The sequence below is a fragment of the Musa acuminata genome, chromosome BXJ1-5, assembly GCF_036884655.1.
Source record: "Musa acuminata AAA Group cultivar baxijiao chromosome BXJ1-5, Cavendish_Baxijiao_AAA, whole genome shotgun sequence".
NCBI classification, from domain to species: domain Eukaryota; kingdom Viridiplantae; phylum Streptophyta; class Magnoliopsida; order Zingiberales; family Musaceae; genus Musa; species Musa acuminata.
This window is the reverse complement of record NC_088331.1, coordinates 45,903,459-45,923,897: the sequence shown is the minus strand read 5'-3', so window position 1 is coordinate 45,923,897 and position 20,439 is coordinate 45,903,459. Positions and strand designations below refer to the sequence as shown.

General features: G+C 37.7%; 2 protein-coding genes and 1 long non-coding RNA gene across 13 annotated transcripts; 1 reads left to right on the top strand and 2 right to left on the bottom strand.

Moving 5' to 3' along the window:
* Positions 1-1,583: 1,583 nt before the first annotated feature.
* Positions 1,584-14,940, bottom strand: LOC135674605 (uncharacterized). 9 transcript variants are annotated; one of them, XM_065184607.1, is made up of 12 exons: positions 14,821-14,940; positions 14,591-14,718; positions 13,183-13,482; positions 12,176-12,253; positions 11,501-12,087; positions 9,121-9,735; positions 8,892-9,049; positions 4,434-4,639; positions 4,207-4,340; positions 3,790-4,106; positions 3,603-3,706; positions 1,584-2,019 (listed from the first exon to the last, which is right to left on the bottom strand). In XM_065184607.1, exons 3-12 carry the CDS (start codon positions 13,463-13,465, stop codon positions 1,949-1,951), a joined length of 2,553 nt encoding a protein of 850 aa, XP_065040679.1. In that variant the 5' UTR covers positions 13,466-13,482; positions 14,591-14,718; positions 14,821-14,940; the 3' UTR covers positions 1,584-1,948. The 9 variants fall into 9 exon arrangements, with proteins under 9 accessions (XP_065040679.1, XP_065040678.1, XP_065040680.1 ...); XM_065184606.1 differs by having other exon boundaries at positions 14,596-14,718; XM_065184608.1 differs by having other exon boundaries at positions 14,596-14,750; positions 14,821-14,871.
* A 523-nt stretch (positions 14,941-15,463) lies between these two features.
* On the top strand, positions 15,464-17,871 carry LOC135674602 (uncharacterized). The gene is made up of 2 exons (XM_065184604.1): positions 15,464-15,624; positions 17,238-17,871. The coding sequence occupies exons 1-2, from the start codon at positions 15,549-15,551 to the stop codon at positions 17,480-17,482; spliced, it is 321 nt and encodes a 106-aa protein (XP_065040676.1). The 5' UTR covers positions 15,464-15,548; the 3' UTR covers positions 17,483-17,871.
* A 574-nt stretch (positions 17,872-18,445) lies between these two features.
* Positions 18,446-20,397, bottom strand: LOC135674603 (uncharacterized). Of its 3 annotated transcripts, none has more exons than XR_010513656.1 (4): positions 19,951-20,397; positions 19,814-19,879; positions 19,212-19,265; positions 18,446-19,099 (listed from the first exon to the last, which is right to left on the bottom strand). It is a non-coding gene; the product is annotated as an uncharacterized LOC135674603 (long non-coding RNA). The 3 variants fall into 3 exon arrangements; XR_010513654.1 differs by having other exon boundaries at positions 18,446-18,987; positions 19,951-20,393; XR_010513655.1 differs by having other exon boundaries at positions 19,212-20,356.
* Between the last annotated feature and the right edge of the window lie 42 nt (positions 20,398-20,439).

Below are 20,439 nucleotides of genomic sequence, written 5' to 3'. Positions count from 1 at the left end.
ATAATTTTGCCCCTTGTTACCTCCACATGTAAACCTCTAGTTACTTGTGGTTCATTATCCTTATCTTCGTCTCCACCTTCGTCTCATTACTCCCACCCCCACTACTCGTCATTCTTATCGTCCTCATCATCAACCTTTGTAGAGAGGACTACAAATAAGGATGGCAAGAGTGAGGTAGAGCGAGCGAGGGCAACAAAACCGATAAAGGAAGAGGGGAGGACAGGTGAGAGTAGAAGTTGAGGTGAACATAACTAGGGGCGAGAGGCAAAGGTGACAAGTGATGGGTAAATATAAAAGTTGGGTTGTAATACAAACTAAAACTAAGTGCAATGGGAACATCCCTTATGGATTTGGATCCTCTACCTTATAGAATAAAAATTCGAATCCTCTACCTTATAGAATGAAAATTCGAATCCTATAAACAATTTGATACTATGAATCACCCTCTCTAAACATGAAGAACACTATAGTAGCATAGCAAGCATCATAAAGTGATAGAAAATATTCCGGTATCAATCATAGCCCATCAATTGGTCACCACTAAAGAGTTAACGTAGAAGATATAAGGTCCAGGTCATCCCCTCTACAATCGATAGGGGGGCAACAACCTGTCAGCCACCATGGATCGCCACATGGGAGGCAGTTCAGGTTGACCATTGGGGGTGGTGCCTCCTAAGCGATCAAGCCAACCTGCGCCCTCCCCTAGTTAGCCCTTGTGGGTGACTACCCACAGGGAACCATCCAACTCAGCCTTTTCGAATATTAGGGTTGACAAGCGACGCTCCCTTTGTCATCCTCTGCTGGTGCTGTGATGCAAGGGGCTATACGGGTTGACCGTCCTCGTGAATACACCATAGAAGGACATACGAGTCAATCCTAATCAACCAGGGTGCCCCTCAAGTGACTTCCCAAGTATAAAAATCAATCCCCAAGGCTTGAACATGGATTAGACTTTGAACCTCAGACTACCTTAATTCCACAAAGCTAATTAAGTGTCGGAAGGATCGAGTTGAAAAATCCTTCTAACACCAACTTATTGTGCAGGGCCCTTGAGGAGACCGAAGCCCATTCTAACCCTGCCTTGAAATGACCTCGGATGCTTAGAAGCTACCTCGAAACTGTCCCTGCTAGCTTAGACTCATCACAAGGACCCTCTAGGATGATCTTGCACATTCGGGACATGACCATCACAAGGACCCTCTAGGATGATCTTGCACCTTCCGGACATGACCAAACCGTACCAATTTTTGATCTATAACATCAAGATGGTAGCATAAAGCAAATTGCTTTCTGGTCACCCCTAAATAGGATCAATTTAGATCTAAGAATGCCTCTTATGCCTGATTAAACTTCAATAAGCAGAATCTCCATTTTCCAACATTTCTGATGGGAGAATTATTGCTGTGCATACACATCGGAAAAGATTGCAACGAACAGTAAGTTTAGCCTCACAGAGGATCTCTCTAGCTGGTTGTTGAAATCAGATATCTTTATCGTCCGGCAACATGTTACATGAACATCTAGTCACCATATCCATTCTTGAGAAAGAAAGCAATAAGATACTGAACTAATATTCAGAATCATTTACAGAAGTGACAAATTGAATGATATTTAACCAAAAAAATTCCTGTGGTTTTTCCTCTCTTATTCTTTGATGTGGAAGCAAAAATGAGGTGCTAAGGTGCGTACAACAACAAAATGCATAAAGCAGGTTGCAAAATTTGAACACAGGTTCAGCAACTTAAAATGGAAGTATCAACAGGAAAAGCGAGGCACAATTTTGGCTTCTGTTCCAGAAACGATGATAGTAGAGCTATTTATTCTTGAATGAGAACTTGTGGATATAACCTCCATCATCCTGTTTCATACCGAATTTTAGCAGGCAACAACTTGATCCACCATGATGTTTGTCACTATCAAATCATGGTTGGCAGAAGTTTGACATGCTCTATGAGATTCCAGTTGCAATACTGGAAGTTGCATGGATCATCAAAGAATGCTCTGGTATGAATGTCAAACCTGTGATATTGGAAAAGCACTGATGAAGTTCCAATTGTCACAAGTAAACATAATGTTTATAATTCTAACACAAAACAAAGCTACTCATCCACTTTATGTTAGAATCTGATGCCCAAAACAATCTCTTTGAATACCAACTTACACGCTGTGAATATCAAACTGATATAACATTGGAGGATAATCTACAAACAAATTTCTCCTTCAAAGACAGGGAAATAAATGCAAATTTTTATTCACTTGATAGAACTCTCAAGCAAGGTTCGCCGTACCGTACCGTACCGGCGTTTCGACCCGAGCTTGGTACCGGTACGGTACGATATACCGCTCGGTACACCCAGGTGTACTGAGCACTGTAGTCGTGCTACAGTGCTCGATACGGGCGGTCCGCGTACCGCTAGCCTGTCGGACCGGTACGTACCGCCCGTACCGGGCGGTACAGTCCGGTACGGCAAACCTTGCTCTCAAGAATATCAAAGGCAAAACAAACTTTGGTATTTCAACATCAAATTTACATGTGGGAAGAAATTTAGCTGATCACATGACATGGAACTTTCAATATTTAAAAATGAGAACTAGTGTATGCATGAATTTCTTCACATAATGATGTTTGATAACAGTCATACTTATGTATTGAATCTCAGACTGCACACAAATAAGATAGGACAATTAGATAAATTATGTATGCCATTCAAGCACCAACAGAAAATGAGATTGTGAATATCAAGAAAAGAGATATTGAATCAAACATGGATAGCAAGTTACTGCTTTGACTAAAATGATAATTGGGTTAAAAACATAGACTGATTGACAAGGTATAAGATAAAACAACAAGCTTAAGATCTACACTATTAACACAATACCCGGTCCACAAATGCGATGGCAAAGTCTATGAAACGTTAGTAGAGAGGAAAAACCTGATTTAGGTAAGAACCTATAGTCACATGGAAGGCTTCTCTAAGGAAAATCTGTCTCATTTAACGATATACATAAGGTGGAAATTTTTCCTGCATGTGTAACTAATGAGAAAAAAAAGCAATTGAAATAGGAGTTGGAGAAATTCACTTATCTCATATATACATGCTTGCACATATAAACACTTCAATATAATTTTGCGGAGAATAACATAGCATGCATGTTTGTCTAAATAGTTTTTGTAGAGAGATGCATGAGAAGGAAACCTTGTTAGCAACCGTAAATAACTGTCTTGAGATGATTATCTATACAAGACAAACTAAACCAGAGAGAAGTTCCCATGTGTGTGGGTATGTGGGTATGTTTTTTAGTTTCCTATTAATTTTTTGGAGGGAGAAGATGTTGGTGGTTAAGTGTAGCAAAACTGCTATAGAAAAATCAGTACATCTTGCTGTTTGTTCTCACACTCAAGTGATAGTTCTGCTCCATTTTAATCTTGTCAACTGAATGTACAAAACCTACCGTTATGTATTACCAAGCTGCCAAAAGTTGATCTTTACAAGCAAGGCTTCCCTCTAACTACCCAAAGGCACAAACAAATTTTGTTCATGGACTCATGCATGGAAAAGATTAACATTCTCAATGAATGCCAAGCATCAAGTAAGACACACCTTTCTCCTTAACAGCTATCTGCAGAGTATCAAGTGTAATTATCCCATCGGTCAAAGGGAGTAGCTCAAGCTTGACTGTGGCACTTGAACGTGCAGGAATACATCTGGGTCATTATGGAATGATGTCAAAAAGAGAGCTTTTAGACTATAGATTGAGATGGAAGATGGACATTGCAGATGATGTTACCCAAGGGGGACAGCACTCTGCAACCATAGATGTGTAAGGCCTGAGCTGTTTCTTGAAATTACATCAGACTTTATAGCAGTCTGTTGGCTCTCATTCTGAGATTTTGTTGCAATATGTACTGAACTCTGGCTCTGAACAATGCTTTCACTCTTGTCCCTAATTCTTGGCACATAATCATGAAAAGCAGCATATGAGTTCATTGGGGCTTTTGGTGTTGAGCTCAATGACAAAACTGAAGGAGAGGTAGATGTTTCCGGAGCAAGAACAGTAAATGTAAGATCTTCAGATGATAAATTTGTAGCTTTAAGGGTTAAGACCTGAAATAAGTCACAAGGTTGGAAATCATTATTTATGTTCGAGTTCAAAACCCAAAATTTGAATATTACTAAAAGCAAGAAGTACCAAAAGTTATAATACCTTGACAGGAAGTTGAGGTGCTCTTACATTAGGACTACCGGTTTGCTGATGAGACTCTGATGTTATGGAGATCATAAGATCCCTTGCAATACGTGGTTGCCAATCTGTTATATGCTTGAAGAACAATTTTGACTCTATGGCGAAAATAAATTACAAGACTTAAGATTAAACTATTAACTAAAAAATCTTGAAAGGAGCAATTATGTCATCCAGGGTCTCCATCGTACCTGTATAGTTGCAACGACAAGAGACCAAGATGGCAAATTGATTTACAGGGGAAAAAACTGTCACCCCTTCACTAATACTTGACATCTTATGTGTATTTGATGCAGCTGCACCTGTTCTTGAATATGGAATTGCCTCATTGTTGCCCTTATGATCTTTGTTTGCTGTAGTTGCCAACTTGAGAATAAAAGAATGTTCTTCACCTCTCCTGAAAACGTAATTATTGTGAGATGATATAAAGCACTCATTTTGACTGATCACCATTATTTAATGAATTATAAGTGACTATCTCTGATCATATAAATATTGAATTGAATACTAATATTTACAATTTGAATGAAAAATGTAACAGAACCAGTACGATTAATATAAACCCATTGAAAATCAATTTGAAGTTCCTCAAGCAACAATTATTCATTTAATAATAATTCCATAATCAATCTCATATCGACAAAATATTAAGCATTTAAGATGCTTGCAAATGAAGATCAAACTAGAGTGACTACTTTTTGTAGACTGATACCGGGTGATGCCACGATAGTAGATACAGAGTATGCAGCTAATTATTACAACTAGGAAACATCCAACTTTATGTTCAGAAAGGGAAAAGGCTTTTTATAGATCTCAATAGGGACAACAGATCCATATAGCCGACCCCAAATAGTTGGACTTATGGTCTTCTTATTGTTGTATATTCAGAAAGAAAAAAAATACAAATAAAGTATATATAATACAATATTATTTAGTTTTTGTTTCGTCACATAAAAAAAAGAAATAAAGTGTATCAAAATATCTAATAAAATAGTTATAGCCAAGAATTGATATTTTGGGTACTGGACCCACGTCAGTCTATAATTGGACTTAGTAGGACTTAGTATGAGTCTGGTCCATGCCAGCATACTGACATATGATAAATGCTCTATATAAGATCAAAGTCTATTGTAAGCCATAGGCATGATTTAGCTACCATCCATACTGCACTGCAAGTGAACACTTCATGTTAGTCCATAACAATAAAGAAATAAAAGAAGTACGAGATGATAAAAGACAAGAATCAAAGTGAATAGGAATACTTATAACCAGGGATGGTCACGCATTAAGCCACTCAGCCAGACCCACTTGCAATTTCGTTGCCGATGCCAGCAAGGGATTTTGCAACAAAGAGGGGAGAGAGAGAGAGAGAGAGAGAGAGTCAAGCTTCTTACCATATTGTTCCACCTTCCGCTGGTCCTCTTACACAAGACATTGTGTAAGCAAAAAACTTTTTCTACATTAAGCAGTGTGTTGTTTTGATTAGTCATTTAGTTGAATGCACCCAAGGGCTCACTTTTTCTACTTTGTATGATTGCACAATAGGTTTTAGCTTAATTTATTATTGCTTTCTGAATAAATGTATTTATTTTTGATAAGTGTTATAGAAATCATGGTATGCAATACCGAATCGTACCGCCCTGTACGGGCAGTATATACCGGTCCGACGGCATACTGGTACACGGACCGCTCGGTACCGGTACAGTGCTACAGTATTACACTATAGCAATACTACAGTACTATACTGTAGCAGTGCTACAGTAAAGGAGAAAATATATAAAATTGTTCGGTACGCCAGTACCGTACTGTACCGAGACAATCTCGAAACACTGGTACGATACGGTATTGCATACCTTGATAAAAATACTTATCAAGATTCGTAATTTCGTATCGTACCGACATATCGAGCTTTGCTTGGTACGGTATGGTACGGGCATACTGAGCGGTACACCAGGGTGTACTGTTCGATATATATATATATAATATATATATAAATATAAAAATCAATATATAAAAATAAAATATAAAAAAAGGAGGCGTACGCTACTTCGACGACGTCTCCTCCTTTTCTTCTCCTCGTCACGTCAGACGAGGAGAAGAACGCAGCCTTCTTATCTGCGGCATTCAACGAAGACATTGAAGGCTGCAGACGTCTTAGCCTTCGGTGAAGAATGCGACGAAGGCCACAGGCGTCTCTGGTCTTCGGTGAAGAAACTGAGTCATTGCCTCTCCGTTACCTCTTGGATCAGGATTGTCGAGGGAGGGCAGCGCCAGATCGAGAAGCGTCGAGGTTCTCCCGATTCTCCCTCTTCTCCCTCAATGCTTCTTCTTCCCTCGCCGCAGCCAGGCCACAACCAAGTTGATATCACTTGGTAGTAGGCGGCGATAGTCGAAATCGACTGTTACCGACCTGTTTCGGGCGGTAACGATCGAAATATCAACCGTTACCGCTCGATATAGCCTTGTATCGTCTGATATGAGGCTAGATCAACGGTATCGAGAAGTATCATTCGAAATTAAAATCCTTGCTACCTGTACAAGATAAGTATATAGCTACTAAAGGATATGAGAATATTCCTTCAGTCATGATGTCAAAAAAATATGCTGCTACTTTAACCTCTATAAATTATCAATTGAGTCTTGATATCCTCTCAGCTCTACCAATCCCACAGATGATTAATTCCTTGTTTCTCCTTTTACCTCTATTCTTTTCTCTTTTCTTCTGTAATTCTATCCACATGTTTGTTCTTTCCCAGTATAATTATATCAATATATTGTTGATTTACCAATAAGCCATGAAATGCTGTGGTTCTTAAATATTATTTTGAATTGATTTAATCCTTTGCATATCTCACCTACATAGTTTTACACTACATAAGCCTTTTGCTTTTGATTTTCTTTATTCTTTGACCAATATCTAAGGTTATTTTATCTAGAAATCTAAAATAAGATCATAATCAATATCAAATTCCCCTTCCACCCTCACCCCATTTATCACTACTCCCCATCCACCTAGGTATAGTCTTAGCTCCGTTCCTACTAATAATTTACTTGGTGTGGTATAAATCAAGGTTTGACGTACCGAAGCGTACCACTCATTACGAGCAGTACGTACCAGTCCAATAGAGGATCAATACGAGCAGTACATCAATATACCCTAGTGTACTGTGTGTCGATACAGCTAGGTATGTATCGTACCGACAACTGATTGGTAGAATGGTATCGACCAATAATGCGAACCATACTCTGAATACAACTACATTCTTGTGTGATAGCAAAATATAGCCGTCTAACAATGTGCGGCCTCACATGCTGCTGAAATTTTGCATATGCAATTTATCACACATTATGGTCACATCAGTCAATATGCAAGTCAAACAATTACCTCCACAATGTGGCTAAGTGACAGAAATATTCTATAGGCAGCCATGTGAAGTGCAATTTGGAACATATTTAGTAGTCACAGTGCTGATTAAGGTGAGCAAGGTGCGCACCTAGGTGCTTGGGCAAAGCAAGGTGCTGCTAGTTCACCTCTGAAGGAGCCAGGCTAGATGAATTCAATGAGACATGTACTTTCCATGCTAAAGCAGCAGGAGAGAGTCAGCCCAGGCACAGGCTTCATTGACTTCACCTAAATTGTCAAGGTCAATAAAGAAAGAAAAGGAGACAGTAAGATAATAGAAGAGACGCCTCTACAATAGGCATCACTTTGTGGTGGAAGGACAAGAAACAGATGACAAAGATGTGATGGATACATACCTCCACTACATCAGAAAGAATACAGCAAAAGATTCACCTTTGGGTTCTTTTTCTTTTTCTAATAATCATTGTCATTCCAATTAAAGATAGACTCTTTGGATGAGAATTTCTAATAATGATGAGACTTCTCAAAGAGTCCACAAAATCTCTTTTTTCCTCTTAAAAAAGAATGACTTTGATAAACAGAATAAATCCAATACAGAACATTTAGGAAAAGAACTTGTAATGGTTTTCAGTTTCAGCACTATAGAATCCAATATAATTACATTAGAAAAAAGTTTCTCTTCAATCAATCAAAGTCTTATTTCTTCAATATTTTATTTCATTAGCAAATTTCTATTTTTCTTACTTTTAGCCTTTCAGAATTCCTTTTTTTGTTAATGTTTCTAAAACTGAAGTATAATCAAACTTTTATTTTACCAACATTTTTTATTACTATCTTACATTCCATTTTGTTTCATTTTATAATGTTTTTCTAATACTAAAAAATATATAAATTATATTATATTCATAAATAATTAATTTTTGATCTTTTGATCCATCAACTAATTAATTAATTAATATATCATTTTATTATTGTTTCTGTTAAAAGTTTACTTTCTATCCTTTTATTTGCTCTCTAAGAATTTAGAATATGAAACTTGTGACATTTTTGCTAATTCTCATTGATATTTCTTTTATTTTCTAAAACAAAAGATGATTGTTTCTGCTTTGCTTCAACAATCATGCACTTTATCTACACATCTTACCTCAAGCATGCAAGAGTTTTTCTTAAGTGCACCTTTGCATTCCATGAGACTATGCCATTAGGAATTTGGTGCACATCTGTAATGCTATATAACAAATCAACAACAATAGAGAAGCAACAAAATGGGACTATTTGAAAGAACCTGAGGGGAAGATCTGGTAAGCTATGGCCATTTCCTGTCTCAATGCTTGCAATTGGCAGCAATAGAGGTGGACCACATTTTGATGCCTCCTCCTCAGAGACAATAGCTATGGCATCCAAGAATATAATTATTTCTGGCATATGAGCTGGAGACACATTCTGCGAAAGAGAGCATACCCCTTGTGTGGAATGGACAAAAGAAACTAGAGGAAAAAAAACAGCATTAATACCTTTATTTGAACACAAAGGAGATCCTCTGTATTGCATTCAGTAGCAAAAGAATGGATTTCAACTGGTTGTATAATTTCAAGCTTTCGTTGCCACCTCCTGCCAGGTAAATATATGCCTTCTAAGCCACAGTGTGCAGAAAAACGTTGTGGCTCCAGTGCAACACCTCGAAATGATAAAAGCCCCTCATTTCTTGTATCTTGATTTTTCATGAGCTTCTCTTGTGACAAGCGATCAAAATCTTCAAGATCAAAAGCAGGTTTTGAGCTAGAAAATGAAGTTATAGAGGCAGGTGGTCCTGTAATTTGAGGAAATGAAGGCATGGAGTAGCTTCTGAAGTGACCAAAAGAAAAAATTTGCGACCCAGAAGCAGGATATGCTGACTTTTGTGATACGCTTGATGTTAATGGAGGTGAGAGTGGACGAGAAGAAGGTAATGTGCGATCCAAAGGAATCAACCAATTAAGCAGCTCCCGACATGGATCCTCAATATTTGGAACCAGCAGATTGTTATGGTCTTCGAAAGCAGAATTACTACATTGGTATTTCTCAAATTGAATAACCTCGAGGACAGGATCTTTTAAATTGTTCACTCCAACATTAACTTCTAAAAGAACCTGCATCAATGCAACAGACAGATTTAGCACAATATATTGATATATTAGCATATTTGATTGATATAAATGATACCCCTGGCATGTCATTTAGAAACAAATATCAGTAGAAACAAACTTGAGGAACCTCTGACAATTCCATGTATGAAGATTTTAGCCTTTGCATAAGCTATAACAGAGTAAATCATAGTCAACTTTATCCATCAAAGGGATTTGATAGAAATATAATGTTTTCAAGCTAGTAGTGTCGTTGAGGTTCTTTCCAACCACTAGACATTGGAACTAAATGCATCCTGATGACTCGCAATGGCAAGCTGTAAATGGATTACTAGAAAATATGTTAGCAAGATTTTGAAAAAGCAACAAGTATGACTTATATTCATCTAAGCATTGATCACTATAAAATAAAAAGCAAAGATATAGAAAGCAAGAGCACAACTTTGACTTATATTAATATCAAGGCATTAGAACTGAGCACAAATGAGTGACTCCCTTATGTAAGGTTTTGTTCTGATCAAGATTTAAAACACTACCTGTACCAAGTCAGTACAAACCAGTATTTACTGGTTCGGTAGAGAACCTATATGTGAATCCAACGATGTCCAGTTTGGGATGGACTGTATCACTCAGGCATCCACTAAGTTCACTGTTTCGAGCTCGTTGCCCCAACTGGTCTGGTTAACTATGGATTGTACAGCCCGATAAGTTCATCATGCTGAGCTTACCAGCCAGATAACGAGTACCAAACTTATCAGGCTGTCGATAGTTCAGTAAGCCTACCGAACGATACCGGATGGATGGTAAGCCTACCAAATCGTACAGGCGATGAGCCTGCAGCTCGGTATATGTATTCTTTGTTTTCTTCTAAATGACAACTGTTACAGCTATTTTTTCTCTCCCTTTCTCTATTTCTCTCATTCCTCTCTCTTCCTCCATCTCCTCATCCTCCTCATGAAGTCATCTCTTCCTACCTGATATGTTGTCAACCACCTTTGATGGTATTAAATATGCAGTATGAGCACTAAAAGAAGTTCTAGTAAAAAATTTTAAAGAAGAACACTGTTCTATTAGAGCAATTTTTAAAGAATTTCCAAAAAAAATTATCTGCTTATGCTCACATGGCTTGGCACAGAGGAAGGAAAATAGAAAAAAAAAAAACAGATGTTATATGCAAACTTCTTACGGAGTTCTCTAATGCAACACAAAATAAACTAATGAATCGCCACAATATCCAACACCATATTAAATTGGTACCAAGCATCATGCTACCTAACCTTTCAATACTACTGAATTAACCTAATGAAGCATGCCGATCATCAGCAGTGAGAGACTTGCAAGAAAATGTCTAATCCAAGAATTTAACATTACATTCAATGTCTTCGTACCCTCAAACCTCGAGAAAGTAAACATATAAGGTGTCGAAAATTGTATTATTATCATAACATAAGTCAAACATAATGTTCCTGATGATTTGTTGGACATGTTACATGGTGCCAAAGAGACCCCAAAACTCTGTGGCCAGTATAGTATAAAACAGTGTCCTTATATGTCTGTTTTAACCATCTAAATTACATAATTTCTGGTGAAGGAGAACAGAAATATATTATTGGAATGACTACTTGAAAAAAGATCATAGAATATGACAACAGGCAAATAGTTGCAAGTAATCGAATAATCCACACTTAGATATCATGTGCAAGTACTACAAGGTTTATATAATTTCTCCATGACTTGCAAATAAGAAAATACCAAGCTGCTGTAAACATACCACTATGTCACCATTGGACAAAGAATAGCATTTGACAGTATCTCTAGCTACTCCACCAGATGCGTTGCCATCAAAACTACCCTTATCAACTACTGCACTGAAAACATTGCTCCTTGGCACTTTTTTTGATCCATTATTAGGGTGGCTTCTTCTCCCTACTACCTCAGAATTCATGGCAGAAGGGTCATTTCTTCTAGACCAAAGTTGTTCATCTGACTCGATGATTCTGATGAAGAAATTTGAATTTTTAAAACTTTCAAGTATAATCTCAGTTTGCTGTTTATGTGACTCCATACGGAGGAGAGACTCAGTTGCAGAAATATCATCTTTAGGACTCAAATCACTTGCAGATGAAAGGGTTTCACTATTGTTTTCCGCATTTTGGTCAACGGTTTCTTCAGGTATGCTACTTACAATCCCATTCAGACTGACTGGACTAGATGGCTTCCCTAGAGTTTCAATATGTTGCTTTTTATTTGAGCTGGATTTACCATTTCTAGACATTGCGGCAGCAACTCTAAATGGAGTTATGATTTCAGACTCCTGTTTCCATGCTGAGAGGCAAACCAGTATATGCATATGCTCACCTGAGAAAAAAAAAACAATTCAGATCTTAGAAAAAGTACTATTTTCAGGACTAAGAAAAAATAATTCAGAATAGAAAGAAGTAGCTACCAGGAAAAATGAATGAACGGTCCAAGGACCTCAGCTGTTGAATATCTGCTGCATCAGTCCAATTGTCTGGAAGCTCCTCTGCAAGTGTAAGCATAAAAGTAAAACCAATTGGACAATGAAATAAAACAGCTTTAAGATTTAAAAACGATGAAGCATTATAAACATTGTATTCAGATAAGCCTTGATTGAACCAAGCTTTATGGAATTGAATACACAGAATTCCTTAACTTCACTTTTCAATATATGCATTTTAAAATCATATTCTGCTACTCCGTCAATGTTTGATCAAAATGGTTCAATAAAAACATAAAATGGATTACAAATAAGTTCTAACGAAAACATAAAGGTTAATCATGTCAAAGTTTGATGGGTAAGAATACAAAAACGAAGCAAAAGGTAAAAGGAAAAGTGAACAACAACTATAGCACGATGCACCTGTCTATACCTTTTAGATAAGTATCATTCCAAATGACTACAAAAATCAACCAATTTCATGAGGGCCCAAAGAGACAGTTCAAGACTTATTTGCATATGCAAATCAAAACCAAAGAATTATGTTCTTTAATCTTATATCCGATATTCTTCTGTGACCAACAACCAAATCACATAACACATAATGAAGGTCAGTATCAACAATGTGAATGAGCATACTCAATAAAAGTTTATAACCAAGATAAACAAGAAAAAACTTTTGAAACTGAAAACTGCAACCAGATTAACCATCTAGAACATGTTTTAGTATCTTTTGGTTCCTAGTCCTAGAGCTTGTAAACTAATGTTATAGAAAGTTTTGGTAGCTAATACTGAATTGATAAGAAAAACAATCAGGAACAGTTTCAAGCTTCACAATTATTATTGATGTAACAGTTAATAACACCAGCTTACATTAGCAACATTTAGGTCAACACACTTGCTTATCCATGTTCCAGGGATGTCTCTGCGAATTGAGATAAATATATGACTCTTAAGATGCTTGAAAAAGTGATAAGATATGCAAGTGGACATACTATATGGAATTGTTATCCAACCATCGTCTTCTAATACATCAGTATGGTTTCCTTGGTTTTTGGAAGTTGGAGCTGGTGTTGAGCTACCTACATCAGTAATTACATCACTGTCTGTATCAGCATCATCCCCTGTAGAAGGACTTTGAAATGGGTCTTCTGCAATAAGGCCCTCCAAAGTAGAAGTTTGTTTTGAAATAGGTGTTACACCCTTGTGATTCTCAGTCTCTGTAACATTGGACACCTCAGGAACTACAGGATGGGCAGCTCGTATGAGAAAATTCATGGCTATGTTCAAATTTCCTGCAAAGTAACAATATGAACTAGATGTTAACATTTGGTCTCCCTCTTTGTTCCGTACACAAAAAGATTCTAGGAGCCCTTAACAAGTACAAGAATCACATGTATAGCAAGAGATAGGAGAAATCTAAGCTTCAAAAACACCATGAAGTTCCTATAAAGATTTGGAAAAACACATGTAACACTCAAAAGGAAATATTATGTTAGAAAGACTTATGAACAGAAGCACGCCATCCAGGCAACGAAAGTTCCTTGCAACAAGAAAATTGCAAAACACAAATTTATATGACTCACGGGTATAGGATTGAGTATTCTATGCAATACAGATCGTTACACTTACAACAAGAACATAAATAGAGCCACTGGGAAAATAATTACAAATCCAAATAAAGATATTATACAGATCGACTATTGTATTTGTATTCCTCAGCTAGTCAAAATAATCAATATTTAACAAATGATCATGTAGGCTATCTATATACGATTAAATGGATTCCTATGTCCATGCCTAACCAATTCAAGTAAATACTGCAGAAAGTCTTCTTAATTCACGTTTTTGCAAATGCCATTAACATTTCAAAGCCTAACTTTCAATTATCAATTGTTAAAGGTAGATTAATTTGTGAGATCCAGGTTGAAGATCGAGTGGCGATACAATCTGGTACGGGGTAGTTTGGCTGAATAGGTGTAAAATAAAAACTATTATACAAAATTTAATGCTGGGATTGAAATCAAGTATTGTATTATGTTGCGTATCTTTTGAACACGATAATCAACAGGATACCTCGATCGTGATCTGCAGGCGCCGGCGAATCTACACAGAAAAGAAGTTAGACTCTCCTCTCTTCGTATTTTCAATACCTATCGAGGTGAGAAAAGATCTTGATACGATCCCTAGAAGTTTTATATAGACAAAAGCAGAGGTCTAAGAGAGTTGCTTCCATCAATTTATCTCGCAGAGAATCCTACCATAATTGAATTTTCTTTTTATAAACAGATAACCATAATTAGAATCTAATTAGATCTATGTCACGTAATCTAAAAATAAGCCCATAAATACAATCCAGATCTGCTCCACCGGAAATCGGATATCCGATCGGATCCGGCTCACCGAACCTTAACGAAGCCTTTCCTCGCCTTCCACCTCACACGGCGGCAGCAAGTGCCTTCTCTCGCAAGACCAGGAGAGGGCTGTGGAGGAGCTCAGGAAAGATATTACGATCGCGGAGCACCGGATCTCTGGGACCGAGAGAAACAGGGAAGGAGAGTGACTGAGAGAGACGGAAGTGTGAGGGGAGAGAGAGAAATAGAGAAGGAGGAGGTTTGGCCTAGAACACTCACCGTCATTCGCCACCGGCGCTCGCCAGCGTCGTTGTCTCCCACCACACTTCGACGAGAGAGAGGGAGAGAAAGGGAGATCGAGGTCACGCTCGAGAAAGGGTGGAGCGGGTACGTATAGCTCCTCAAGCCTCTCGAACTTTCTGAACAAGTCCTTGAACTTTTATTATTGTTACAAACTTCCTAAAGCCTTATTCCGTCATCTACTAAAAGGACTTACAGCACAAATCCAGAGATTTGAGAACCTTTTATATAATTACAAAATGAAACAAACTGTAATTTTATGAAATACTGACAGATTTAGGGATAATGCAAAAATAGATCGGTGTTTCAATATATAATATATTTAATTATATTTTGGATCGGATCTCTCCCTAATCGGATCAACTTGACCTCAATCTCTCCCGGAAACAACTCGAATCGGATCGGATCAGAATCGATTCATAAAATTAAAGTTCTACGTGTCTTGCCCAGATTGGGTCAACATTAGCGTCCAATTCCGTTTATAATTAGATGGGGTTGAGTCAATGGGTCAGACTTCGTTCCATATCGGATTCTATCGTAATGGATCTCATATCAAATCGGGTCGGATCGATTTATTAATAGCCTTGCTTTATATAAAGCATTTCTTTTTCTTTTTTTGGTTAATCATAAAGCACCTAAAATCTCGATTTCACGACGAACGAACGGAGGAGAACACCACTGGCGTCGCAACGGAGAAGAAAGGAGGGATGAGCGGAGACATCGGTGGGCGATCGAAGAAGCTACTCCTCCTCATCGTCGCGATATCTCTTCAATCGACCGCAGGTTCGCACTTTTCCTTGATCCCTGATCCAGAATTGGTATCTGAGATCTCATTTTGAGATCTCGTAGGAGGCACGCCCAACTCTTGGTTTTAGCTCTTCGTTACTTCTGAATCACAATGTCCTACGTTTTTTGAAGGTGTTGTTTGAATCGAATCACTTCTTTTTATCTTCTGCTCCACTTGCCCCGTTGATTTAATCTTATTCGTAGTTAAGAATGATGTTTGTTATGGAAACAATTGAGTTGTTCCAGAAATTAGCAAGTTGTTTGCAGGATGCCGCTAGAAATAGGCAAATTGTGTGTCGTTCTCAGACATCATTCGAGTTATTGGGGAAAAAAAAGAACTTTTACAGAATTTTGCAGGGTTCAGTTTGGCAGGTTTTTGTTTGTCTTCATCAAATTGAAACTAGGAATTAACTCTTTAGAGAAAAGAAGTTTCATGTCGATTTTGGGTTCTAGTTGGAAATCAAATGGTTAGAATTCTGATCCGGACTACAAGGAACTTCGTTCTGAACCGAACTTGCTTGTCTTTCTTTCGTGCAAACATGAAAACAAATGTTGGGACTGAAGATTTTTTGTCACTCTATATAGGAAAATCTGAGTTCTACCTTAAACAAATTGTCAATAATGATCTGACGGGATTAAGGCTGAAACTATAAAACCCATGTTTGTTGTAACATGTCTTAATTGGTTGCAGCACTTGTCATCGAATATTAGTTTTCTTATTAAAAAAATATTGGTTCTTTCTTTTCGACATTTTTTTTTCCAACTTTCATCTTATGTTGGGAGGAATGGGTATCTTGCCAATTGTTCTTCCAGCCATGGGATTCTTCTAGTTGTCCTATTGATTTAAATGTCCTTGTCAGTTGTCACTAGATAGACTGAGATCTGCTAGTGTTGATACTGGATTATTGTTTGGTCCGAAAAGCTAATGTCGATAACTATGTTTAAATTAACCTTGTTACCACCATTGCTTAGACCTTCATGATCTGGAGGATTTGAGATGGTTACAGTATCTAAAATGTAACATATGAAATTTGTTTTTGGTGATCCAGGATTTTCTATATAGAATAATACTAAATCACTTGGAAATTAAATAAGATTCGAGAACTCACAGAATAGATTCCAATTTAGCAACTTGGGGTTCAGACTGCTTCAGTCAGTAAGTCTCCTTAGATGTTCTTCAGTATATCTTATATTGTTATGCTCGGTTTGCACCGACAATTTTAATCCCTTATTTAGACCACATTTCTTGTTTCCGTGAATTTTGATGCATGATGGCCAGGTCATACTATGCTAAAACAATGATCCATAATGGTCAGGAAGTACTATCACACAATTCCGCAATCTGTTAACTTGTGATGGACACCACATACTTTAATTTATAATGTGCCAGCAAGACATGTTATGTTGGCACATGGTGTGCCCAAGAGAAATTAACTTGTGCCCAATAATTCTATTTTACTAAGAACATTTTAGATGCTTTTGTTCAGTGCTACTTATGATCTGAATTTTCATCTTAGTTTCTCTTTTGTCATTTCGAGTGTCTTGTACTTCCTATTTTTTATCTTAATCTAGTTGTTCATGCATGTGAGTAGACTTCTCTTTTGTTGTAGTTCTGGCTGATGATCCATCAAGTTCAAATGATGCAGCCAAGGCAGAGGCTAACCCTTCTAAGTCTGCTAGCAACATGAGCCGTGAAGTATTTTTCATATGCTTGGCAATTGCAGGAACTGTGCTTTTGTCGGTTTTTCTTTTCAAGCTTTGGCAGAAAAAGAAGAGGGAAGAGCAACATGCTCGTCTCTTGAGACTGTTCGAAGAGGACGACGAGCTGGAGCTCGAACTTGGTCTTCGAGATTAGGAAGCATGACCATGCAACTTTGTGCACTATTGCGGCTGAGGTCATGTTATTGGAGTAAACTATTTCATGATGATCACAGGGTTGTGAGTTATGTTAGTGTGATGCTTTCTTCAGGAGTTGCATATATTTGCACCAGCATTTGAGATATAGTTTGTAGTATTTCACCACTATTAGCCAGAGCATTTGCACTTGTTTAGAAGATATCATCGTAATTATTCATTTTCATGAATTCAGTGTGTATGAAGGTCGAAGTTGCCGTAGGTCTCAGTTTGATATGGAATTCAGCTGATATCAGAACCTGCTCTGTTGTATGCATGTCATTGTCTTTGGCGTTCACAAAGAATGTACCATCATTTTGTCTTCTAAAATGCGTCCCGCAATTATGTGAATCTTGGAGTTACTTCAATTTCGTCATATTTTTCGTTTTAGATCCAATTCACTTGATTTTCACGTATGCCACAGCAAATGCAGCTGTCTGATAGTTTCGATCTTGAAGGTATAATTTAATTAGTGGCATTTGATATTGTCCGAAAAATTCTGGATGTTGATCATCATTTATCATTTTTGATCCTTAATGCTATCGGATTTGTTCATACCACTTAATATGTATATGTATGTTAACTGTTCAATATCAAATGTTGCCTCTCACTTGCAGCAATCATTACACAAGCAAGCCTTCTCACACATCCACGTCTATCTGTATCATTTACAATAGAGTTCATCATCCTAGACTACGAACATAGTACAGGACTCATTTATTCTATTTCAAGCTCATGATCTATCAAGAAAGCCATAGGAATAACAGGGGAAAAATCCATAGTTTAAACAGCATATTTAGCATAAACCTTGGACCATTTTCTAAGGGAAAAAGGTTATGCATTTAATCTGCTGAAATTTTCTTTGACATCTGATGTTATTTTATAGTGTTTCGATACAACCTTCTAAAGATGATAAATTGGCAAATACAAAACTACCCCACCCTTCACTATTCAATTGAAGGGCTGATCAAAACAGAATCCGCATGAATCTTAGGTTTTTTGCTTACACATTGAACGACTGATCAAAACAGCATCCCGCCTGAATCTTAGGTTTTTTTGCTTATACATTGTCTTGAGTAAGAGGACCAGCAAAAGGAGGAACAACATGACAAGTGAGCTTGACTCACCCCAGGAAGACGAGAAGATCCCTGCTTATCTGATATCATCAGAAGCTTTGCCCCTCTTTTCCCATTCCTTTCGTGGTCCCAATCAATCAATTCAACTGGAAGAAAGCTAGCCAAAAGGTCATGGATGAAAGGATCCTCCCCCCTGCTTACTTTCAGTATTCCTATTTGGTGTACACTCATCTCCTTAGACTCATCACTCCATCAGGTCTCCAGCCACCTCATATATAGAATGGTATGCCTCTCCCAATCATCTCCTTCTATCGTGCCTCGTGTGAGCCTTGTGATTCTTGATCTCGAGTGTAACATTGCAGACTTCAGGACATTACTGCTTTCTTTTTGCCTTGATTTTTATGCGATTGCAGAAGTCCATTCAGATTTCAGTATTTGAAAGATTTATTGGTGTTAGATGTTGAACTTTAACATTTTCTTCTAACATCCAAATAAGAGTATACCTGTCAGATAAAAGATGACTTAATACAAATATGCATTCAAACTGGAAAAATATGACACTAATCAACAGCATATTAAATGACAAAAAATAAGGTCCAGAAGCTCAAGGCATACCTGATGATTCTTCAAGTGAACAGAACTTCAGCCAATTACCGTCACAATCTTTGCCTAAAACAATCCAATAAATGCATGATCAAACTTGGAGAAAGGTAGAACATTTTGAATGCTAGGGATCTGGAAGCCTGATGATTCTTCTCTAACAGCAGTACCATCAGGCATTTGGATGCCTGATGATTCGAAACAGGGATGCATTTGAAAACTTAAAGAATGCTATAAAGTTTCTTGAATTGAATATGTCAAGTGGTATTAAACCAAAGATCACATTTTTACTCATGTTAACCCTCATAACATAATTCTGAGCTTCTTTGGCAATGGAAAAAGAACATAAAAGAGAGATTAACGGCAAGAGATTATAATAGTTTATGGATACCAAGCAAATCAAAACAGAACATGCAAACTCCTAGCATGTGTTTTCTAACCAAAAAAGTTTGAATCATAGATTGTAATGTTCTTTCTCACTAAAATCTTCAGTATTAAATAATCCCAAGTGTTTATATTCAGTAGAAAGAAATTGTCATCAAAATTTTCCGGAGATTTCATTAAATAAACGAAACCAATACAAAAACATCAGATTAATCCCCAAAAACGTAAACAACCTCCAAAAATTTACTCATTTCACAAAGAGGATAATTGTCAGCGCAGCATCAACAGCGGCAGAAATCCTGTAACCAATCAACTGAAACATCATCACCCTATCACCCCACGAAGCGTACCCAAGAAAGAGGCAAGTCACCTGGATCACATCGTCGGTAGAACTTCCCGACATTGCAACACCACCAACACGTTATAAGGAAAGAACAAAGCATATCAGAAACCAACAAGATCAAGGTAAGCAAACCGATATCAACACAAAACAATGGGAACTACAAGAACCGAACGTGAGCGGCAGCGGACCGTGATCATGCCGGTAAAGCGGTTTCCGAAGTCACGTAAGATTTCCTCGGATGTGCAAGCAACGCGTGCCACCTCGCCTCCGGCCACCTGCCACGCACTTGGAAGAAAACCCGAGAGGAAATCTCGGATCGGAGCGGCTGCTTACAGGAAAAAGAACTCGAGACAGGGAGGGGGAAACAAAGAGAAGACATTGGGGAGTTAGGGTTTTCGATTCGTCAAGCGAGGAATTAGGGTTTTCGGCGGAGTTCGAGCGGATGAGGAATTGCTCGTTGAGTGAAGTGGAGCGTTTTAGGAATTAGCGTGCTTTGTGGTCTCAAGTTACTGGAAT